The sequence below is a fragment of the Oncorhynchus tshawytscha genome, linkage group LG34, assembly GCF_018296145.1.
Source record: "Oncorhynchus tshawytscha isolate Ot180627B linkage group LG34, Otsh_v2.0, whole genome shotgun sequence".
In the NCBI taxonomy this organism is placed as follows: Eukaryota; Metazoa; Chordata; class Actinopteri; order Salmoniformes; family Salmonidae; genus Oncorhynchus; species Oncorhynchus tshawytscha.
Window position 1 is genome coordinate 10017157 of NC_056462.1, and position 25394 is coordinate 10042550.

At 42.0% G+C, this 25394-nt stretch overlaps 4 protein-coding genes across 7 annotated transcripts in view; 1 reads left to right on the forward strand and 3 right to left on the reverse strand.

Moving 5' to 3' along the window:
• The window catches only part of LOC112231940 (zinc finger protein 583), a 969163-nt gene that overhangs the window by 281762 nt on the left and 662007 nt on the right, over window positions 1-25394 (forward strand). The window lies entirely within an intron of this gene.
• Window positions 1-25394, reverse strand: part of LOC112231889 (zinc finger protein with KRAB and SCAN domains 8-like) — a 359191-nt gene that overhangs the window by 97728 nt on the left and 236069 nt on the right. The window lies entirely within an intron of this gene.
• The window catches only part of LOC112231888 (zinc finger protein 629), a 233573-nt gene continuing 224379 nt past the window's right edge, over window positions 16201-25394 (reverse strand). Inside the window, exons 4-6 of one of the 2 annotated variants that reach the window (XM_042311926.1) lie at window positions 19683-19794; window positions 19318-19445; window positions 16201-17747 (exon numbers count right to left, since the gene is read on the reverse strand). In XM_042311926.1, the coding sequence (XP_042167860.1) occupies window positions 16725-17747; window positions 19318-19445; window positions 19683-19794 (1263 nt within the window). In that variant the 3' untranslated portion in view covers window positions 16201-16724. Of the gene's footprint in view, window positions 17748-18065; window positions 19446-19682; window positions 19795-25394 lie in introns of those variants that run through there. The other variant, XM_042311927.1, reaches the window with a different exon arrangement.
• On the reverse strand, window positions 21880-24157 carry LOC121841799 (zinc finger protein 184-like). Its single transcript, XM_042311959.1, has 2 exons — window positions 24103-24157; window positions 21880-23922 (listed from the first exon to the last, which is right to left on the reverse strand). The coding sequence occupies exons 1-2, from the start codon at window positions 24109-24111 to the stop codon at window positions 22789-22791; spliced, it is 1143 nt and encodes a 380-aa protein (XP_042167893.1). The 5' UTR covers window positions 24112-24157; the 3' UTR covers window positions 21880-22788.

The following is a 25394-nucleotide window of genomic DNA, read 5'->3' on the forward strand; positions in this document are numbered from 1 at the left end:
CCAGCAAAATCACACTACTACACCCAGTCTCCTGACTTTCCATAGCAATAGTTGGTCACTCCTATTAGATTTGCCAGATGATAAAACTATTCAATAGAGACAGGGAATTCCGTTTACTTCTTCTTCTTTGAGTTTTTATTGGCAGACGACACCAAAAAGATGTATTGCCGCCATCTACTGGGTGAGGTGAAAACTGGGAGACTTTAAAGGGATAGTTCATGCTAAATCTATATATGGCTACAGGCATATTAGCATCGTAAGTTTTCATGAGTGGAAACAGCCGAACTAATGTTAGCAAAGCTGCTCTGCAAGCCGCAACCTCCCGAGTGGCGCAGTGGTCTAAGCTGAGGCTCCACTACACCCGTTACCGGGAGCCCCATCCGGCGACCCACAATTGGCCCAGTGCCGTCCAGGTTAGGAGATTTTGCCAGGTGGGTTTTCCTTGGCTCATCGCACTCTAGCAACTCCTTGTGGCGGGCCAGGCACCTGCCTGCTGACTTCGGTCGTCAGTTGAACAATGTTTGCTCCGACACATTGGTACTGCTGACTTCCGGGTTAAACAGCATGGCTTGGCGGATCATGTTTCGGAGGATGCATTTCTCAACCTTCGCTTCTCCTGAGCCCGTTGGGGAGTTGCAGCAATGAGACCGGAAGAGTGGCAGCAGCTAATGGGGATCCCTAATAAAATACAAATAAAAACTATTAATTGGATAACCAGTTGGAGAAAAAAAAACTAATTTTGGTGGTTCGCAGGGATTTACAACAAAATAAATGTACTCCTTCAGTCGGATTCAAATGTTTTCTCAGATCCCTACACAGACTCTGGAGCCTGGGTGGGGGGAACATCTTCATTCAATATTCCCTGTAACGATTCAGCCGTGAAGTCCTAGAGCGCTTCCATTTACTTCTTCTCCTTTGAAGTTTTATGGGATACCACAACTAATGCAATATTGCCTCCACCGACTGGATGGGGTGGGTAAAAAAATACAAAAAGTACATTCCCTTACGGATAAGGGAAAAACGTAATCAATCCACACACAATACTAATGAAAATAACAAAACATTACAAAAATCATCCCACAACCCAGTATCATTCATCCTTTGTGCATTGTTTTCCAGGAACATTCTTCATTAGAGCAAAGGTTCCCAAAGCACACACATCCCTGCAGCTAGCGACTGGAATGAGCTGCAAAAAACACTCAAACTGGACAGTTTTATCTCCATCTCTTCATTCAAAGACTCAATCATGGACACTTACTGACAGTTGTGGCTGTTTTGTGTGAAGTATTGTTGTCTCTACCTTCTTGCCTTTGTGCTGTTGTCTGTGCCCAATAAAGTTTGTACAATGTGCTGCTGCTATGTTGTGTTGCTACCATGTTGTTGTCATGTGGTGTTGCTGCCATGCTATGTTGTTGTCTTAGGTCTCTCTTTGTGTAGTGTTGTGGTGTCTCTCTTGTCGTGATGTGTGCTTTGTCCTATATTTTATTTTTAATCCCAGCTCCCTTCCCCACAGGAGGCCTTTTGCCTGTTGGTAGGCCGTCATTGTCAGTGATGGAAAAAGTACCTAATTGTCATACTTTAGTAAAAGTAGAGATACATTAATAGAAAAGGACTCAAGTAAAAGTGAAGGTCACCCAGTAAAGTCACCTAGCTGGTGTAACTGAGTCAGGTTTGTAGGCCTCCTTGCTCTCACACGCTTTTTCAGTTCTGCCCACAAATTTTCTATAGGATTGTCATGACGTTGCCCTCTTTGGGTACAGCGAGCACCATCCCCCTCTCTCTGCACCATCCCCCTCTCTCTCTTCCCCCTACACCAGGCTCTGTTAGGCAGGTCATAAATTCCTGAAGGAGATTCTTGCTCATGGCCAGACAGTATAGAGAGAGAGAGAGTGAGTTTCATAGAATGAACAAAGGAACTTCTTCCACCTAACAGAACTTGAGAACTGACCAATATTTATGTTCTGGAGAATGTATAAACGCTCTGTGAAGTAGCCAGCTACAAACTGGTCCGTTTGGTACAATTTTGTGAAACTCATGAGAGACAATACAGCCACATTACCATAACCCTGTTTATACAAGAGTCTCAGTTGTGAGGCTTGCATCTAATTGTTGTATAAATTGAATGAGTAAAGATGAAAATATTTGTGAAATTATGTAATGTGATTATAAAACTGTTTAATGAAGGAAACTCCAATTCCCTTTGGAGTTTAACTAAATCATAGGCCCGCCCCATGAGCACAGACATTGATCTGGCGTCGTGGAACATCCCCTTTCTGCTCTTCCGAATATAACCCCCACCTTTGGAATTTATCTTTAGACCATGCTTCTCTCAATTACGAGACGGCTAAGGTTTGAGTAGAGACCAGCTGTTAGGAAAATTATGATTAAATGACTGAACAAATAGTCTTATTTTAAATGAAACTGTAACTAATTAAACTTTGTTTATAACTACTCTGATATAACTACTCTGTTTTATTATATCTGATTGACAATATGAGTTCATAAGAAGGGATTGTGTGACACGGACAAGGAGTAATTAAAGTTAATGAACACCATTCCAACTAGGAAGAAAGGAATGGCTTGTGGATTAAGTAAACAGATAAGGTAGTTAACCTATGGTTGAACCGACGAAACTGAGCTCTGGGGTGTTTTAGATAAGGCTGTGAGTGCATTCTGAGGTTTTCTGTTATTTAAAACTGTCAGTTAAGTGGTGATCGATAATGGTGAGGAGTCAAAAGTTAATTCAGCTGTGTTGTGTGTCCTGTGTATGTGCTAGTGGGTCAGAATGAACTCAGAATGATCTTTTAAAGTTCCCGTTGTCTCGGTCGAGAGGAGGAGATTCATTTTTTAAGCAATGAAATGACGTCATGTTATTGTATATAAACTGTTGCTCATGGTAACGTGTCAGCGTTACCTATTATTGATAAGACTGGTCTCGGTCTATTTTATGCAAACAAGAATCTTACAAATTCTCATAAAATAGATTAAGGTAATTCAATTAATGAAAACACATTGGTATATATAAATTACAGTAACACCAGCTTACCTCGATAACCACGAGAGGGCTAAGGTTTCAGACGATTGCTGAATTCTTAACCATACCACGTGGTTAAACTCAGACTATCGAACCGACAGAATAAGAACAAATCTTTGATACTAATTACTAGTCTGCAGCTAGGAATTCGGTAACAGTGAACGCGAAGACCGACAACCGTCGAAACCTCTATACTATTACAACAATGCTGAATGTTACTTTGAACTATCCATTCTAACCACGGCAGAGAGAAAGAGGGAGGACAAACTCTCCAACAGAAACAAACTTTCCAACAGAGACCACGACGACATACTGAGCATAAATATATATATTGATTGCAATTATTCCCGAATGAGTGTGCGTTCATATGCAAAGGATTAGCATTTCAATGTTATAATTATCAACTTTGTAGTGTCTTTTATCTCAGTCGACCCCCACTTCTCTTTTGTTCACCAAGCTGCGATGCTGGTTTAGCCCACTAGGGCACATCCGCTATCATTTCCTTGTAACTATATCTACTGTTTGTTTGTGCACTTCTGTGATTATTTAGTTAGTTAATAAGTAAATGATTTAAGACAATTTATGTATGGGTGACTCATAGTGAAGACTGGGTTCATGCAGATAACCAACAATTTACAACGTTTGGAATGAGAATCATGTGAGGTAACGAATAAAACAAATAATTCATTCATTAGAAGACAAATTTTTGTAACAGTATTTTTTTATTGGAATTTCACAATTTTCACCCATAAAAAATATATAAAAAAATTAAATAAACATAGCACTCACTTACACATACCTGCGTATATATATATATATATATATATATATATATATATATATATATATATATATATATATATATATATATATATATATATATATATATATATGCATACACACACACACGTACATACGTACACCATTTTCCTCTTCCCGCTCGGTGCTTCTCTCACCCCATCCCCATCATTGTGTCTCTCAATACATACATTTTAAACAAATTTACAAACAGAAATTAAACAAAAAAGTTCAGTTTAAACCAAGAAGTTAGGTTCCACACATGGAACGTACAGTGTAATTCTGAAATACATAGATCCCCACCATTCTAAGAGAATCCTTGCAGCATAATAGCTGATACCTCAGGTTCTAGGTAATTTAGATAAGGCTCCCATACTTTGTAGAACTGGTCTGTTTTAGAATGCAATGTACATGTCAGATATTACAGAGGCAACCATTCAAATAGTATCTTATGCCAATCTTTAATAGAAGGAACCTTATCACTAATCCACTGTAAAATTATGTTTTTCCTCGCTGCAAAGGTAAGGATGTTGTAAAGCCTCCTCTTACCCACAGAAGTAACATGCCTACTAGGGAGACCCAACAGTAAATAAACTGGGTCCAATTCTAGATCAACCCCTAGGATCTTTTCAATTTCTTGCAGAACACCAGACCAGTATCTTTGTATTTTGGTACATGACCATAAACAATGTGTTAGGGTGCCTGTATCCGTTTTGCATTTAAGACACTGAGGAGAAGAGGAAGTGGGGCTAAAAGCATGTCTGTGATTTGGGGATATATGCAATCTGTGTATTATTCTTAATTGGATTGCTCTAGTACGATTACATATAGATATTGTTTTTGCATATCTTCAAATGTCCTCCCACAACTCTTCATCAATAGTAGCAGACAATTCTTTCTCCCACACTTGTTTCACCCTCTGTGTGTTGACAGCAGTAAAGGACCTTAAAGCATCATAAAACAGATTTACAGACATTTTCCTTTGTGGGAAAAAAAACATTATTTCAATGACAGGCATATCAGGGTTACCAATTAAGGTGGTGCTCTTCAGAATATAATGTCTTACTTGTAGGAAGCGGAAAAAGTCCTGCTTTGGGAGTCGATATTTCTCAACCATATGCTCAAATGACAATAAAATCTTAGCAGAAAATAAGTCATTTAGTTTGCGTATGCCCTTATTAAGCCAAAAGTTAAAGCCAGCATCCAGCAATCCTGGACTAAAATCTGGGTTGTTAAGAATTGGGGTAAGAGCAGAGGTTAGTTTGGACCTTCCCAGGAAGCATTGAACTGACCTCCATACTTTGAGTGTGTTAAGTGTAATGGGATTTTTGCAGTGATCTTCTACAGACTTGAAACTTCTGAAAAATAAAATATCCTGTAAGGGGTATTTTGAAAGAGAATTCTCAATGTCTAACCAAATAGAGAAGTCATAATTTGTGATCCAGTCAGAAATATAACATAGGTGGGCACACCACTGATAGAACCTGATATTGGGCAGGTCCAAGCCTCCCATAGAACTTGGCAGCTGCAATATTGCCATCTTAAGTCTTGGCTTGCGTTTACTCCATATTAAGGAACTTAGCCATCCATTTACATCCTTTATTACCTTATTGGAGAGTAATACTGGGATCATTTGGATTGGGTAAAGTAGTCTAGGTAAAATGTTCATTTTCAAGAGGGATATTCTACCCAACCAAGAAATCGGGAGAGAGTTCCAGCGCTCCAGATCCTGTCTTATTGTATCAAACAAGGGAACAGAATTGGCTTTGTACATTTGCTGGAATTTAGGAGTTACAAATATACCCAGATACATGAAACCTGAGGGAGACCATTTAAAATGGAAGGGGGAGAAGTATTAGGTACAGAGTGTAGGTTACCAAGTGGCATAGCCTCTGATTTAGTTAAGTTAATCTTGTAGCCTGAGAATTCGCTGAATAATTCAATAATATTAATAAGAGATGTAATTGAAGTCTCGGGACTAGAGATGAATATCAGGACATCATCAGCATACAAGCTTATTTTATTGTGAACATCACCAATGAGCAGCCCCTGTATAGCAGGAGTTACCCTGATGTCCTCGGCCAGTGGTTCCATAACGAGTGCAAATAGGAGAGGGGACAAAGGACAGCCCTGTCTGGTACCTCTGCATATAGAGAAACTATTTGACCTTAGCCCATTAGTAAGGACAGCAGCTTGAGGATCATCATATCAAACTTTCACCCATTTTATAAAGTTGTCCCCGAGACCAAATTTATTTAGAGCAAAGAATAGGTAAGACCACTCCACACGATCAAATGCTTTCTCAGCATCTAGGGAGAGCACAAGACCATCCATAGCACTTAGTTGGTAGGCTTAAATTACATTAAGAAGCCGCCTGACATTGTTGCATGACTTACGGCCCTTAATGAAGCCAGTTTGGTCTCCTTTCACAATTAGTGGCAGTGAGTCCTCTAATCTTGTGGCTAGAATTATAGAAAGCAATTTTCTATCCACATTCAGAAGGGAAATTGGTCTGTACAAGGAACAAGACTCTGGACATTTCCCTTTTTGAGAATAAGTGATATGTTGGCTTCTCTCAGCATTTGAGGGAGCTGGTCATTTGAAAATAAGTGGTTAAACATATCACGCAATGGCTCAAGGATCAGGCCATGGAACTCTTTATAGAACTCACTACAAAACCCGTCTGGTCCTGGGGCCTTACCATTTTGCAGATTCTTAATTGCGAACATTATCTCTTCCTCGGTAATAGGGGCATTAAGGAGAGACCTCTGTTCTTTGGAGATAGTAGGGAGCTCAATCTTAGAAAATAAGTTCTCCATTAATTTGGGTGCATCCTTTGGCAGTTCTGAGGCATAAAGGTTTGTATAAAATGTCTTAAATTAGTCATTTATCAATTTATTTTTTATATAAATGATTGCCATCAGAATCAGTAATAGTAGCAATTGACTGAGAGACAGCTCTCTTTTTAGCTAGGTATGCCAAGTACTTTCCTGGCTTATCGCCATGTTCATATAGCTTTTGCCTGACAAATCTCATTTTCTTTTCAGCATCCTGTGTTAGGAGAGAGTCCAACGTTGATCTAAGGACTGATATTTCCTTTAATTAGGGCAGGAGTGGGAGTTTTAATGTAGTCCTTCTCTGTAGTTCTCAAATTCACCCTCAAATTCACCCTTTTGCTTTCCACGCTTTTTCCGTCTCTTAGTGGCTGTGTACGACATAATCAGACCCCTGGCATACGCTTTACAGGTTTCCCAAAGGAGCAAGGGGTTATCTGTTGATTGAGAGTTAATAGATAAAAATGCTTTACACTCTGTAATAAAATATGATGTGAATGTATGGTCTTTAAGAATGGTTGTATTCAACCTCCAATGTCTTCACCGATTGAATGCCCCGTTGAGTTTTATGTCCAGGATCACCTCAACATGATCAGATATGACTATGCTTCCTATCCTAGTGGATAAACCAGACTGCAAAGACGTCCTGGGCATAAAAAATTGATCTATTCTAGTCTGACATCCATGAGGTGCAGAGAAAAAAGTGAACTCTCTGTTGGAGGGATTAACATTTCTCCAGACATCCGCATACCCCAGATCATCACAAATAGCTTTAAGCTTTAAGTAACTTAGCTTGAGGAGAGAGTGAAGCTATACCGCTGGGAAACCTATCAATAAGGGGGTTCAACAAACAATTAAAATCTCCTCCAACCACTGCAGTGTCTGAGTTTAATTCTGAAAAGTCTAGAAATACCTTAGTGCGGAAATCAGAGGGGTGGGCAGGGGGAAAGTAAATATTCATTATGGAAATGTTCTGCCCTTGTAAAGTACCATTAATTATAACAAAGCGACCAAATTTATCTTTCACACAATTCAAGACCTTAAGTGGTCTTCTTTTTCACAAGAATTGCTACACCTCTACTTCTGGATGTAAATGATGAGAAAAACACTTGACCAAACTTGACCCTTGTTGTAATTTCAGGTGCTCCTTATCATCCAAATGAGTTTCTTGCAACAGGGCAATATCAATATTTTATTTTTTTCAAAAAAGACAGTACCTTTTTCCTTTTAATGGGGTTATGGCTCCCTCTAATGTTCCATGTACATACACACAGTCTGTTACCTGCCATTGCACCTTGACCATTCAATATCCAGACTGAATCCTACTGTAAAAGTGGGGTGGTACCTTTTTCCATGTGTTGAACTCTCTTCTATCTCACCGAGCATAAACAAACGATATGAACCCTGAACTCGAACTATACTAAACCCAAAAATTAACATGTAAATATCCAAAAGGGGGTTTCCCACTAGCTAACATGCAGGGGATTTCAACTTTCCAATGTAGACTCTTAAGTCCGCATTGCCACTCAATAGCCTCATCCTTTATATATATGGAAATGAAAATCAATAGAAGAAGATTGAGGCTCTTCCACCTAAAACCAAGCCTGGGCACCAATATGGATTCACACATATCTCAGCCTGAGCTATAGTGGCAGTTACTTTAGCAAGAAAAAATAATAAAGATACGAATTTTACTGAACCAGAGTACGTGATAACTCACACCACTGTTTCATGATCAGATTCAACCAAAAATAAAAACGTTGTACAATGCTGCGGAGGTGCAGTTTAAAGTTATTTACCCGAGAAAGTCAACAAACGCAGCAGCCTCTTCAGGTGTGTAGAGTTTTTTAGGCGATCCGTTGACCATAATCTTCAATGTGGCCGGGTACAGCAGTGCGTAGTCCATCTTCATTCTTTTGAGTCGAGCCTTCGCCTCATCAAACGCTTTGCGTCTTCGTACAACCGCTGTGGAATAATCATTGAAGAATTAGACTTTTGGACCTTTACGTTGACTACCATCAGAGCTGATGTTTCTAGCCGCATCCATGACGTGCTGCTTGTCGGTGAAGTTGTGGAACTTTATTACCACTGGTCGTGGGCCCTGGTTGGGACTGGGTATCGGTGCTTGAGAGTGATGGGCTCTGTCCAGCTTCACACGACCAGCCTTAGTGTCCATTTGTAGGTAGCCAGGGATCCATTCCTCAAAGAATTTTACTGAACGTGTCCCTTCAGAATTTTCCGGGATTCCCACAACACGAATATTGCATCTGCGTCCTCGATTATCCAAGTCGTCAATGTGCTCCTTCATTTCGCGCACCTGTTTCTCAAGTGCTTTTATCTTAGTGTCCATAGATGTAGTTGAAGTTTCCACTGTAGCAATTCTTCCTTCCGCCTCATCAAAACGTTTCACAACCCTCTGTAGTTCAGCTGATTGGCCTGCTATTGATTCCAAGACCGTTCTTATCTTAACATCGATCACTTTAGTAATGTTATCAGTCATCTTTTGAATCACCAGGTCCATTGTGCCTGGATCCGCAATGGTGTTAGCTTTACTAACGTTAGCTAGCTCCTCCTGCACATCTACAGGAGTGGTGGTTTTGATTGAGTTCTTAGTAGTTCTGTTGGGCATGTTGTCAGAAAGTTTTGAGAAATACCCGTCAAGACTCATTGTAGGATAACTTATTTAGCCAATTCTACCACTTTTTCAAGCTAGGAGATTAATGTAAAAATATAAATTTACGAATGCCACGGGAGCTCGCTGAAACACAGTGTTCTCTCTACAGTGCCATTTTGTCCCCCAATTAGAAGACTAATTGATCAGATATTAAAATATCTGAAAGTTATATTAGGAAAATTATAACTTTGTAATCTGAATATTTTCCTTGGTGCCCCGACTTCCTACTTAATTACATCTACCTGATTAGTTAATCACGTAATAATAATTACAGAGAATTAATTTGATTAGCTAAATATTCTTTAGTTTAATGATGCCAGCTTTGTGATGGCCACTCTAATACCTTGACTTTATTGTCCTTAAGCCATTTTGCCACAACTTTGGAAGTATGCTTGGGGTCATTGTCCATTTGGAAGACCCATTTGCAACCAAGCTTTAACTTCCTGACTGATGTCTTGAGATGTTGCTTCAATATATCCACGCAATTGTCCTTTCTCATGAAGCCATCTATTTTGTGATGTGCACCAGTCCCTCCTGCAGCAAAGCACCCCCACAACAGGATGCTGCCACCCTCATGCTTAGCATCAATGCCTTCCATAGCATCAATGCCTTCCTCTTGCAGGAACTGCTGACACACTCCAGCCACATGAGGTTTAGCATTGTCTTGCATTAGGAGGAACCCAGGGCCAACCGCACCAGCATATGGTCTCACAAGTGGTCTGAGGATCTCATCTCGGTACCTAATGAATCAAATCAAGTCAAATGTATTTATATAGCCCTTCGTACATCAGCTGATATCTCAAAGTGCTGTACAGAAACCCAGCCTAAAACCCCAAACAGCAAGCAATGCAGGTGTAGAAGCACGGTGGCTAGGAAAACCTCCCTAGAAAGGCCAAAACCTAGGAAGAAACCTAGAGAGGAACCAGGCTATGTGGGGTGGCCAGTCCTCTTCTGGCTGTGCCAGGTGGAGATTATAACAGAACATGGCCAAGATGTTCAAATGTTCATAAATGATCAGCATGGTCAAATAATAATAAGGCAGAACAGTTGAAACTGGAGCAGCAGCACGGCCAGGTGGACTGGGGACAGCAAGGAGTCATCATGTCAGGTAGTCCTGAGGCATGGTCCTAGGGCTCAGGTCCTCCGAGAGAGAGAAAGAAAGAGAGAAAGAGATAATTAGAGAGAGCACGCTTAAATTCACACAGGACACCGAATAGGACAGGAGAAGTACTCCAGATATAACAAACTGACCCTAGCCCGCCGACACATAAAGTACTGCAGCATAAATACTGGAGGCTGAGACAGGAGGGGTCAGGAGACACTGTGGCCCCATCCGATGACACCCCCGGACAGGGCCAAACAGGAAGGATATAACCCCACCCAATTTGCCAAAGCACAGCCCCCACACCACTAGAGGGATATCTTCAACCACCAACTTACCATCCTGAGCCAAGGCCGAGTATAGCCCACAAAGATCTCCCCACGGCACAACCCAACCTAATGGCAGTCAGGCTACCTATGGAGAGCACATGGAGGGCTGTGCGGCCCCCTAAAGAAATGCCACCCCACACCATGACTGACCCACCGCCAAACCGGTCATGCTGGAGGATGTTGCAGGCAGCACAACGTTCTCCACGGCGTCTCCAGACTCTGTCACATCTGTCTCATGTGCTCAGTGTGAACCTGCTTTCATCTGTGAAGAGCACAGGGCGCCAGTGGCGAATTTGCCAATCTTGGTGTTCTCTGGCAAATGCCAAATGTCCTGCACGGTGTTGGGCTGTAAGCACAACCCCCACCTGTGGACGTCGGGCCCTCATACCACCCTCAAGGAGTCTGTTTCTGACCGTTTGAGCAGACACATGCACATTTGTGGCCTGCTGGAGGTCATTTTGCAGGGCTCTGGCAGTGCTCCTCCTGCTCCTCCTTGCACAAAGGCAGAGGTAGCGGTCCTGCTGCTGGGTTGTTGCCCTCCTACGGCCTCCTCCACGTCTCCTGATGTACTGGCCTGTCTCCTGGTAGTGCCTCCATGTTCTGGACACTACGCAGACAGACACAGCAAACCTTCTTGTCACAGCTCGCATTGATGTGCCATCCTGGATGAGCTGCACTACCTGAGCCACTTGTGTGGGTTGTAGACTCTGTCTCATGCTACCACTAGAGTGAAAGCACCGTCAGCATTCAAAAGTGACCAAAACATCAGCCAGGAAGCATAGGAACTGAGAAGTGGTCTGTGGTCACCACCTGCAGAACCACTCCTTTATTGGGGGTGTCTTGCTAATTGCCTATAATTTCCACCTGTTGTCTATTCCATTTGCACAACAGCATGTGAAATTTATTGTCAATCAGTGTTGCTTCCTAAGTGGACAGTTTGATTTCACAGAAGTGTGATTGACTTGGAGTTACATTATGTTGTTTAAGTGTTCCCTTTATTTTTTTGAACAGTGTATATACATACACCGAGTGTACTAAACATTAGGAACTCAGCCTGAGACATCGATTGTGTATGTGTGCCATTTAGAGGGTGAATGGGCAAGACAAAATATTTAAGTGCCTTTGAATAGGGTATGGTAGTAGTTGCCAGGTGCATCTGTTTGAGTGTGTCAAGAACTGCAAAGCTGCTGAGTTTTTCACATTCAACAGTTTCCCATGTGTATCAAGAATGATCCACCACCCAAAGGACATACAGCCAACTTAACACTATGCTCTCCTCCTCTCACCTTTTTCCGCTTGTGGACTTCAGTGCACAACACATCAGCTGTCTGTGACCAGGCAAAAAAAAACATTTCCAAGCCAAACAAACCTTCATATCATAACCACTAGTGATGCGTGGATTGACTCCTAATCCACACATCATTTAGGGTCATTAAATATTGTTGGGTGGGTGGCGGGCGGGTTGAAAAAAGGACATTGTAATTCAAGAAGACAAAAGCTTGTGAAAGGAGAGTTGAAAATAAAGAGACAGGAGGGCCAGAAAAGTAATCTTCTGAAAATATTTGGTGAAGTGGTAAAAGAGGATGATAGCAGTGTCAGCTATATTATGTGTGATGATTGTGAAGAATACAAATCTGACAGTCACAAAACTGGACTTCAAATAGGCCTATGGCATGTCAAGGGAACTGTGGCCTACTGTTTAGATTAGTTACAGTTGAAGTCGGAAGTTTACACTTAGGTTGGAGTCATTAAAACTTGTTTTTCAACCACTCCACAAATTTCTTGATTTAACAAACTATAGTTTTGGCAAATAGGTTAGGACATCTACTTTGTGCATGGCACAAGTCATTTTTCCAACAATTGTTTAGGGACATATTATTTCACTTATAATTCACTATATCACTATATTCCAGTGGATCAGAAGTTTACATACATTAAGTTGACTGTCCCTTTAAACAGCTTGGAAAATTCCAGAAAATTATGTCATGGATTTAGAAGTTTCTGATAGGCTAATTGACATCACTTGAGTCAATTGGAGGTCTACCTGTGGATGTATTTCAAGGCCTACCTTCAAACTCAGTGCCTCTTTGCTTGACATCATGGGAAAATCAAAAGAAATCAGCCAAGACCTCAGAAAGAAAATTGTAGACCTCCACTAGTCTGGTTCATCCTTGGGCGCAATTTCCAAATGCCTGAAGGTACCACGTTCATCTGTACAAATAATAGTAAGCAAGTATAAACACCATAGGACCACGCAGCCGTCATACCGCTCAGGAAGGAGACGCGTTCTGTCTCCTAGAGATGAACGTACTTTGGTGTGAAAAGTGCAAATCAATCCCAGAACAACCGCAAAGGACCTTGTGAAGATGTTGGAGGAAACAGGTAAAAAGGATCTATATCCACAGTAAAACAAGTCCTATATCGACATAACCTGAAAGGCTGCTCAGCAAGGAAGAATCCACTGCTCCATACCCGCCATAAAAAAACAGACTACGGTTTGCAACTACACATGGGGACAAAGATCATACTTTTTGGAGAAATGTAACAAAAATAGCCAAAATGACCATTGTTATGTTTGGAGGAAAAAGTGGGAGGCTTGCAAGCCGAAGAACGCCATCCCAACCGTGAAGCAACGGGGTGGCAGCATCATGTTGTGGGGGTGCTTTGCTGCAGGAGGGACTGGTGCACGTCACAAAATAGATGGCATCATGAGGGGGGGAAATTATGTGGATATATTGAAGCAACATCTCAAGACATCAGTCAGGAAGTTAAAGCATGGTCGCAAATGGGTCTTCCAAATGGACAATGACCCCAAGCATACTTCCAAAGTTGTTGCAAAATGACTTAAGGACAACAAAGTCAAGGTATTGGAGTGGCCAAGCCCTGACCTCAATCCCATCTAAAAATTTGTGGCCAGAACTGAAAAAGCATGTGCGAGCAAGGAGGCCTACAAACCTGACTCAGTTACACCAGCTCTGTCAGGAGGAATGGGCCAAAATTCACCCAATTTATTAATGTGGGAAGCTTGTGGAAGGCCACCTGAAATGTTTGACCGAAGTTAAACCATTTAAAGGCAATGCTACCAAATACTAATGAGTGTATGTAAACTTCTAACCCACTGGGAATGTGATGAAAGAAATAAAAGCTGAAATAAATCATTCTCTCTACTATTATTTGGACATTTCACATTCCTAAAATGAAGTTGTGATCCTAACTGACCTAAAACAGGGAATTTTTACGAGGATTAAATGTCAGGAATTGTGAAAAACAAAGTTTAAATGTATTTGGCTAAGGTGTATGTAAACTTCCGACTTCAATTGTAAATGGAAACTAAAATCTGGACATTGACTAACCAGAACGACCTGTTTTTTTTTTTGCATAACTCCAATAATGGTCTTCCCGTGCGAATCAACATCACCGTGTTTTTAGATTAATGTCTGAGTTTGACAGTTGTTTCTCGCGATTTGAGCAAGAAAACAATAACTGATTCGATAAATTGAGCAAACTGCTGCTCATGGTCTACATGTATCGACTTTTACAGTGAATGCCTTTGTTTATACGTTTTGTGCGAATGAATTGAAAATCACCAAAGCCATCATTGGAAAATATGGCGACTATTTAATGCCACACTTGCTGTTAATAGATCGCAAAGTAGCATACATCTGAGCTAAACTTTTGGAACAAGTTCACTTTCTCATCCATAGCCTAAAAACGCATGTCAAGCGCAAGTTATCTGTTTAGCTCACACCTGAAGGCTAGGGGCATTTAGGACGTATTCTACTGCGGATAGCTAAAATATCCGAATGATTATGATCACACTTCCTCAATTCAAATATTAGGGCGACACTTTACCAAAGATGGTTTGGTATGGTTTAGAAACTTGGGAACCAAGCTCAAGGTATCAGCCTAACCTGTCATCGCCTGGATTTCTTGAATAATCTTCACGCCTAGAAAAAAACCTATAGGCTTCCGTCATAACTGTCAATTTATAGAAGAAAAAAAAGAAAGCATCACAGGGGGCAAAAAAACGAATCCCGTCTGAATCGTCCATCGGGATAACGGACACAAATAAATAAATAATAAATACATAACCGAGGTTCTCTAGTAATACTAGTTCCGTGAGAATAGGGCTATAGCCTTCATAATAACTCCTGCAGAATTAAGTATGTATTGCACTAAAATGATACACCAAACGTAGGCAATTTCTTTCTGCATCTTGAGATAATGCAATGCTCAATTAGATACGATCTGTAGAGGCGCTGTCTTCATCATAAAAGCCTCATAAAAACTGATAGTATTTTAACCACATCAAATATGCATCGAAGTCGAACTGAAATCTTATCAGAAACACGTTGGGCCGTTTTCACAGGTTTATTTTTCCTGGTAACCTGTCAAACTGATGTCATTTGAAGATTTTACACAGAAAATCTGTCCCGTTATTTATTTATTGTATTTTTTTCCCAAGTACCTAAACGTCTTCACCAATATCAACTAAATCGAAGTATTCATTCTATCGAGCTATTACGTTATTCTACTGAGCTAGGGTATAGTTAGTATTCTAGGGCAACATAATGGCAAAAGAGAAGCTACAATGTATCTAATTATAAACAAGTTGATTAATAGCTTACCAAAACGTCGGACGTTATAAGTTGAAACATATCTATATCAGGCAACAAAAAATAAAACCCTGCATCCCCTGTCAAAAAAATGTAGCCAATAGCGCATTTTCTATATGAACTATTGGGTTAGGGTTGGGAGTGGGCTTCAGAATGTCTTTTTTTTCTTCATGAGCATGGCCTTTATTTCTATTACAGCATATTGGATGACTTTCATTCATATTCCATTCACCCAGTTCAATGTAACATTGATAGGTTTAGGCTACTACATGATACTCAAATTTTCCCTATACCCATTATGAGGTTTCTACCACCTAGCCTATGAATGAAAGTTTACAAAGTAGGTGTACACAGGTCGACAGAATTATTTGAGGTGACAGACAGTTACACAGACAGTGAGTGACACATTCAATACCGCCTTGCACACTCTTCCCTGCATCTAGCTGATCTAATGTGTAATCATTCGTCCAACAGTTGCAAACGAGAGTTTCCATTGGACAAATTCAGGTATGTTTATCCCCGTTTCGTTCCATTTGCTTCCGTTTAAGAAACGTTTTTCAACAGAATGGTCAGAATGAATACACCCCGTATCACCAATAAACACAGTTCACTTTCATAGCGGCCAAGTTGTATTCCATTAGAAAACAGTGTGTTTTAATCAATGATTTGATGGCGTAAATATATTTAGTAGTCTTATCTAAAAAGGATAACTTTTTTCAATGTTTTACTATTTAAAAAAAAGAAATTAAAGTCCTCCCCTTCCTCCTCTGAGGAACCTCCACTGGTGTGATGAGGTCAGATGTGATGTAAACTAGTCTCAATGAAAGTCTTAGAATGAAAAGTCCCATTTCGTGTTTATTAAACATAAACAAGTGTTAAATACACCAACATACACCTGTCTCAACTACAAATCTGTATGATAAACTACATTTATTTTCTCATTAAGTGTCTTTGGAAAGAAATTAAGTAGTTGAATGGCATTTGTGAACATCATATATCCAACGCAGTACAAACACAATATGTAACAGACTTTTTAGGCTTATAAATGTCTGGATGCAATATTCTACCCAGGAATATTCAACACAATTACTCTCATTTTTCCAAATGCATTAGCTGACAAAAACGACAATTCATGTTTGTCTTTAATTCAGGGTTTGAGTGGTACGTTTACTTTCTATGTTATAGAGTGGAATGGTTTTCTATTGGTGTGTCCTGAGGTAGCTCCTCTCTGATAATCTCTTCCCACAGCGTGTACAGGCAAACAGCCACTCTCCCGTGTGGACCTTGAGGTGCATCTTCAGCTGGTGCTGGCTGGATAATCTCTTCTCACAATGGGGTCAGCTGGAGGATTTCTCCCTTGTGTGGATTCTCTGGTGCCTCTTCAGGTTGCCAGCATGGGCAAAGTGCATGTGACACTGGGTACAGCTGAAGGGTTCCTCCTCATTGTGGACACCCCTATGCCTGATAAGGTTACTCAGGAAGGAGAAGCTCTTGTAACACAGCTTACACTTGAAGGGCCTCTCCTTGGTGTGAACGGTCTGGTGTTGCTTCACATAGTTTGCCTCAGAGAAGCGCTTCCCACACGTGGGGCAGGCATACGGTTTGTCGGCGTCCGTCCTAATGCGTTGCTTCCCACGTTGTGACCCAGAGGAGGTAGAAGCAGGAGCCACCACCCTCAGGTCGTTAGTCTTTGAGCTCCCTCCTTGACCTCTAGCCATTGTTTGGGTGTTGTTGAGATTGGGTGCCGTGTTATAGGCTAGGTACCTCTTGTGGTGAACACCCATCCTGACCCTGTCTGTATTGGTGGGGTAACCATGAGGTAACTGAGGAAGGCTAGACCCAGGCCTCCTATGAACCCAGTCATTAGGCATTAGATGGGACCCTGAAGGAGAAGACAGACTTCCTGTTAGACTACCCCCAAGGGGTTCACTCACCACTGTTTGTGAAGGCTGAAGCCCAGGGTGACCTTCTCTGTTCATCATGGACATTGTGGTGTTTGTATCATAGGAACAGGAAGGTCTATCTCTATCTCTATCAGCCCCAGGCCCTGCTTCATCCCTGCACTGAGACTGTGAAGAGAAGGGTCTGGGCTGCAGACTGGATCCCTGACTGGAGCCTCTGTCTCTCTGATGACCACCAGGATTGAGGTTATTCAATCCACCTGTCCACTGGTTGTGCTCTGTGTGGTGGTGGAGTCTCTGTCCCTCACGGTTGGGTCCTGGTTCCAACTCGGGAAGGAAGAGCGACGGCTCCTGATCCAGGGTACTGATCCGGGGCCAGGGTGTGTGCCCAGCCGCCTCAGAGGTCCAGTGTCTCCAGCCATCAACACCGGATATCAGCAGGTCCTCATGGACAGCAGACTGTAAACACAAATTGTACAGAAAAGCATAAAAGTTTATATAAGAAACTCTGCTGTACACACAGAAACATGATATTATAAAATGGTAACCACAGTCAAGCCCATATCTAACACTGTGATTGAAGTACCTAACAATATGGAGCCTTTGGGGTTTATTATAAAACAATTCCGTATGTGTTGAATCAAGAATGAAGTATAATGTTCTGGTTAGACTGAGATAAGGGAAACTCAGTCCCTGCAATGATACAAAAATAACCAAGTCAGTCAGCAGAGTCAATTTTGTATTTAATTTCACAAAATGATCATACACTAAGACAACTTGAAGTATAGTACTTTTATTGCACAAAACAATATGTGACAAATATAATAACTTTTTCACCATGGTAACACTTGACCTTTTCTGTAAATCTGGTACCCCGCTTTAAATTATTATTTTTTGAATACATTGGAAAAGGCTCAACATTACATAACACACAACTTCACATAAAGTAAACATTAATTAAGGCACCATAATTATCTCACTATAAAACACCAGTATCAACCTAAAGGGGGAAAATGTGTCACTCTTCATCAGTGAAGCATTTGTACAGACACCATCACACCAACCATCACCATATCATCTACTCTGCCTCATCATACTCATTCTTTCTTCAGTTCACCTCATCCAGTTCCCTCCTACATCCAAAACCAACAGAATTAACTACAAACATACTAGCTAGTACTACATAACATGTTACTATACTCTATACATGGGCCATGTGCATTTTCTGCTGATGTATCCTAAGGTAGCTCCTCTCTGAGAACCTCTTCCCGCAGTGCGTACAGGTGAACGGCCTCTCTCCTGTGTGGACCTTCAGGTGCATCTTCAGTTGGTGCTGGTGGGAGAACCTCTTCTCACACTGGGGGCAGCTGAAAGGTTTCTCCCCTGTGTGGACCCTCTGGTGTCTCTTCAGGTGGTGCTGATGGGAGAACCTCTTCTCACACAGTTGGCAGCCAAATGGTTTCTCCCCCGTGTGCATCCTCTGGTGGATCTCCACCTGTTTGGGGAAACTGAAGGCTTTCCCACAGAATGAACACGGGAAGCGCTTCTCTTTGCCACCGGATCTACTGACAACGTCACTACTACTGTCATTTGTCAATGGGCTGGTGCTGCCATTTAGTTTTGAGGCACTGGCATTGTCTGAGGTCTGGTTTAATATTAGGAAAGTGTGAGGTGGATGAAGGCCAGGGAGTGTCTGTGTTGTTGCAGGGTCCATGTTCCAGTTGATAGATCCTATAGAAGGCAGGCTGAAGGCAGCACCGGTTAGGGGGTTAACCTGAGGCATCAGTCTCTCTGAATCACAACTATTGGAGCAGGACGGAGCATCCCTACCCGAGTCTGTGTCTGTTCTCTCCCGCCTCATATGGACACCTCCCCGTCCCCGCAGACCAAATCTACGCCTCTCCCTGGTCAGAGCCAGTCTGTTGTCATGGAGACTAAGATTGGTTGTTGTTTTGTGTCCCACTATCTGTTTCTGGTTAACAGTGTTGTTCCCCAGCCCAGAGTTGAGGACGCTGTCCCATCCACTGACCTCCACTATGTCACCTCTGGTCCTGGCCTGCTCAGTGATGTTGTTCCCTGGGCGCTTGACTGCACTGGTCTGGGTCTGGGAATCCAAGATGGGAGCCCAGTCTCCTTTGTTAGCCTCCAGCCAACCACCTGCAGGAAGAGGGTGCAAAATAGACTTTACATGGCATAGAAAACTTTACGTATGTTGTTTTTTTACCTGGTCAATCACCTGGTTATACATTATATACATCATACATTATAATGTGTGTTTTTATATGTAAACATAAATTGTATTTATGAATGAAGAAAAAAAAGAATAGCCAGGTGCATCACTATTCCCATTGTAGATCTATTACTGTATGTAGGCTATATGTATTTCTCCCTTACCTTGCTCCCCCATCTTTAGTCCACTCGGCAGGTCAATACTATCTGGTCCGTCTTCTATTGTCTCCTCTTTGACCAGCAGCAGATCAGGCTTCCAATCCTCCATGTCTACTGACTGTAAGAGATACAGAGTGAGAGGATGTTGGATCAAGAAATCTGATATGAGCACCCTGCAATGGAGCATTTTCTGATTGGGCAATTAGGGATTGCTGTGAGTACTATGCAAACAGGTCAATTTATTTGATACTATGCAAACGTGTTAGTTGATTTGATTACTTGACACTCTTTAACAGTTTGATCATTTAAAAGGCATGGTCCCACACTTAAGACAAAATTCATCAAGACCTCATTAGTTAATTTGATTACTTGACAGTTGTGATGGATTTTTTTTTTTAACCCAAATTTCGTGGTATCCAATTGGTAGTTACAGTCTTGTCTCATTGCTGCAACTCCCTTATGGACACGGGAGAGGTGAAGGTCGAGAGCCGTGTGTCCTCCGAAATACAACCCAACCAAGCTGCATTGCTTCTTGACACAATGCCCACTTAACCCGGAAGCCAGCCGCACCAATGTGTCGGAGGAAACACCGTGCACCTGACAACCGTGTCAGCGGGCACTTTGCCTGGCCCGCCACAGGAGTCGCTAGGACAAGGACATCCCTGTCGGCCAAACCCTCCCCTAACCCGGACGAGACCGGGCCAATTGTGCGCCGCCCCATGGGTCTCCCGGTCGCGGCCGACTGCGACAGACCCTGGACTCGAACCCAGGATCTCTAGTGGTACAGCTAGCACTGCCATGCAGTGCCTTAGACAACTTCGCCACTTGGAAGAGATGTTTGTGCATTTCTAATAACCAATTTCTGTGTTCATACAAGTGACTGACTGAACAAATCCTCACTATCAGTATCTGCAATTTGGCAGTACACTCAGAACTTTGTTTTGAGAATGAAAGGATATCTCAGTTTCAAGGTCTCAGCTTGTACAGAAGAAGCCTCGTGAGGTATTCGTCTGTCACATGCATGAACCAAACGTTAATGAGGAATTAATTATGAATGATGAATAAGCTAAATCATGCTAATATAACTTGCCTGCTTAAATATTTAAGACAACTAATGGGACTGCCCCGGTAGAGCTCACTTCAGACTGATACATCTAAGTTTGACCTCTCAGCATGCTGGTAATAAACAATGATTAATTTAAGATTGACTTTGAGTGTCCCATGTGTAGAATTTCCATGACACACACTTTAATGGTTTGACAATTCAAAGGCATGGTGCCACACGTAAGACACAATTATTAAAACCTGGGCCTGTATCCACAAAGTCTCAGAGTAGGATTGCTGATCTAGGATCCTTCCATATAAATCTTATTCACTATGCTCTAAAAGACTAAACTGATCCTAGATCAGCACTCATACTCTGAGTGGCTTTGTGGCTATGCCGCTGACCTAAAACCATTCAGACAGTAGTTCAGTGGGCTCACCTCAGTGAGACTGTGTGTGGTCCTGTGCTGCTCAGCTGGTTCCTCTGTGGGTTCAGGAGGAGGTGTAGTCTGGTTGTCCTCCATGACCATGGTCCCCTCAGGGTTCCCCAGACCCTCCTCCCACCCCTCCTCCTTCACCAGCAGCACCTCTGGACCCTCCTCCTCCTGGATGAGAGGTGATACAGATTACACAGACATACACTCCCTCAGGTATGTACACACAGATAATAAACACATTTTCAACATGGAGTGTTTACCCATCCCCACTACGTTTGAGTCCTATACTGTAGTTACAGAATGACTTCATTGTTTTTAAAACCATCATGGTGGACATAAATATGATGTGGGTAAAAATAAGTCAGCTATGATAAGTCAAAAGTCATCAGACAAACCTGACAAAACTATTCTGATGTGTACAGTAGGTGTTTGTTGGAGTGTGGGTATCACAGAAGTTTGGTGGCACCTTAATTGGGGAGAACGGGCTTGTGTTAATGACTGGAGCGGAATAGGTGGAATGGTATAAAATACATCAAAACATGGTTTCCAGGTGTTTGACGTCATTCCATTTGCCATTCTCCTCTCAGCAGTCTGCTGTGGTAGGTGTGTGTAGGTATATTTAGTAAGTGCAAAATTAATATTGGGTAAAACGTCATGTTTATGCAGAATATGGTGAGATCAGAAGTGATGTATACTAAAGAGTCTCAATGACAGTCTTGGAATGAAAAGTCACATTTTGTGTTTATTAAACATAAACGAGTTCTAAATACACCATATGAAAACCACACATAAGCATGTCACAGGAACAAATCTGTATTTACTCGAAAAACTGCATTTCTTTTCTCATTAAAAGTGTCTTGGGAATTTTTGGGGTAGTTGAAAGGAAGTAATGGATTTAACATCAAATGTACAGTACAAACACAATATGAAACTGACTCATTAGGCTTATATATGCCTTATATATCACACAATGTCTGGATACTATATTCTACCAAGGAATATTCAACACTGAAATCTGTTACTCTCATTATTCCTTGTTCAGCCTCATGCTTCAACACTCTTAGTTATTGCGGAAATTGACCCACTACTGCTGTTTACTTTGTGCATCGAAGTCAGAGATCATCAACTAGATTCAGCTGTGGGCCGATATCTTTCTTGCAGGTGGTCAAGGGGCCGGAACATAATTATAATTTGTAGACTGAAAATTGAAGGCAAGAAGCCCAAACAGATATAATATTTGACAAAAATATAATCATTTCAAAACTTGCTTAAATTTGTATACGATCACATATCTTTCTATTAAACATGGGAAAACTCAGGAACAGATTTCCAAAATTAAAATCAATTGGAACTGATTTGCTGGTGTTTTATGTCCAACAATAAAAACAAATACGAATGTATTCGTTTTAAATTGCTTAGATAACTGAACCGCGAGCCGCCAGTTGGTGAATCCGGATCTACATCATCTCGCTGAGTCTACCTTTACGTAGTGTTGAATATTCTACCCAGGAATATTCAACACTGAAATCTGTTACTCTTGTTAATCCAAATGCATCTGTGGATCTTTTCTGCTGACAACAATGACAATTAATGGTCGTTTTTAATACAGGAGGTGATCAACACTTCAGAAGCTATAGAGTGGAATGGTTTTTCTTCTGGTGTATCTTGAGGTAGCTCCTCTCTGAGAACCTCTTCCCACATTGTGTACAGGCGAACGGCCTCTCTCCTGTGTGGACCTTCAGGTGCGTCTTCAGCAGGTGCTGACGGGAGAACCTCTTATCACACTGAGGGCAGCTGAAGGGTTTCTCCCCTGTGTGGACCTTCTGGTGCCTCTTCAGGCTGCCAGACTGGGCGAAGCGCATGTGACACTGGGGGCAGCTGTATGGTTTCTCTCCTGTGTGGACCCTCTGGTGGATCTCCACCTTCTGGGCGCAGCTGAAGCCTTTGTTACAGAACATGCAGAGGAACCGTTTCTCTTTACTATTGCCTGATGTGGCTCCCCCTCCCTGAGTCTGGGCTCCAGTCCTGTCGTTTGAGTTCAATACCTGATCGAAAATGATACGCCCGTGTGAATCAGAAGGCCCCATCGACGTGGACACTAAGCTTTCCCTGTAATCTAAGAAATCTCTGCCCTGTGAGTGTCCATCGCCTAGGTGACTATCTGCATTCCATATGGGAGGGGTGTCGCCCTCCACTTTCACAGTCACTTCATCTATAACTAGACCCTTCCTTTTCTTATCTAGGCACCCTTCAGAGTACACACTACCACTGTACCGATTCCAGTCTCCTCTAGATAGATCAGTCTGTGTCTCTAAACCCAAGGGCATGTTGCCAGGGTCCATCTCTGTAGTGTAAGAACAACACGGATCATCGCCAGCATTTAACACATCACCTGAATCTGGATTGGAATGAACCGTCCTCGGGCTCGGGTTACTGTAAAGTAAATATTCTGAGCTTGGAGCAGGAGGACACCCCAGTCCCCCAAGCTCCAGTCTCTCCGAGTCTGACCTGTAGTCAGATCCTGTGTGTAAAAGCCTTTGTGTTACTGTTAAAGTCTCTGTGTTGGTCTCTGACTTGAGGACGGTGTTCAGCGTTCCACTGACCTCCGTGATGCTGTGTCGGGTCCTGGGCTGCGCTGGGGCGGGGTCCTCCGTGGCTACAGGGAGTGCTCCAGTCCCTCCAGTCTTGATGTCTCTGCTGTGCCGTTGGTCTTCTTCTACTTCAGACCTATCCAGCTTGACCCCAGGACTTTCAGCCTCTGCAGACTGACACAAGAAGAGAGGAGGCTATTGGATAACAATGTCATAGGGAAGTCTCACAAGCTCCTCTATGGCAGATAAATTAGGATGTACTTGTAAGCAAGTAAATAGCTGAGGGGAGCCTTTCTGAAATAAACTGGCCACATTTGATGTACTGTAATTTTGATGTAATACTATTACACTAACCTCTATCATGATAACATGCTGGGTTGAGGTTCCACTCCCCTCATCAACGGTGATTGGTTGGTCATCTCTCCATGTATTATGTCCCGCTGGCTTCACAAAGCTCCTGTGGCCTCCAGTGAGATTTCCTTCACCTGATAGAGTGATTGGGGGAAAAGAGGTGGTTAAATTAGGTACTGTCAATGCTTACCACTATGTTGTAGACTATTGACAGTTTTAACAAGATCTAGAATTGGCAAGGATGTAAGGTAACACTTCTCATAAGTTATTGATATACTATTTATTGATGTATGTATTATGTTCCATGTATCACATTGTTGAGTAAATAATAGGAAATGCAGTAAATCAAGAATCGGGTTAGAATATGATGGATAAGTAATCAGGGGAATTATTGCATACTGTCCAAAAACTGACCAAGACCAAATTCTGGGTAACACATCTACAGAGGGGAATGGGGCTACTGTACTGAGCTATATATGAACATCACAGGAGGTTAGTGGCAGCTTAATTGGGGAGGACGGGCTCGTGGTAATGGCTGGAGCAGAATTAGCAGAACGGTATCAATGTGTTTGATGTCATTCCATTTGCACCGTTCCAGACATTATAATAAGCCATCCTCCCCTCAGCAGCCTCCACTGATTTACCTCTTGCGATTCCTCTGTATCGGTCGATGATCTTGACACTACTGGGACGACTGGCGACGACGCGCTCTCGCATTGTCCTCTCGGCGCGCTCCCGTGCCGTCTTCAGTTCCAGTAGCTGTAGTTTCCTCCGCAATGCCCTGTTTTCTTTCTGGCTTTGAGTTATTTCCAAACGAAACACTGCATAGTCGTCATCTACGAGTTTACATATATCTGCCACGGCTGCATTCGCTAGCACCTCCATAATGGAGGCTATTTGAGTGTGAAAAACCATACAGTTAGCCATTGTTAGCTAACGTTAGCAGCTAGCGTTACCAAGATAACGTAAATCGAACAAGTCCCTTTTCCAACGCGAATTAAAGACTACATGGGGTGAGTATGTAATGCTGTTAAGTTCAATTAGTCATATTTTGAGTTCCATGGTGTTAATAAACGTATAATTAACGACAATAAAAACGCTAACGTGGAAATTGTTCCTGGTCACTGTTCACTTCCGTTTACTTCTTCTTCTTCTATGAAGTTTAACGGCGGTTGACATCCAATTTGTTGCATTACCGCCGCATTACCGCCACCTACTAGACTGCAGTACAACTCCCTTATACTTTGCTTGAAAAATAAAAATGTAAGAAATAAATAAATTCTAAAAATCCAATC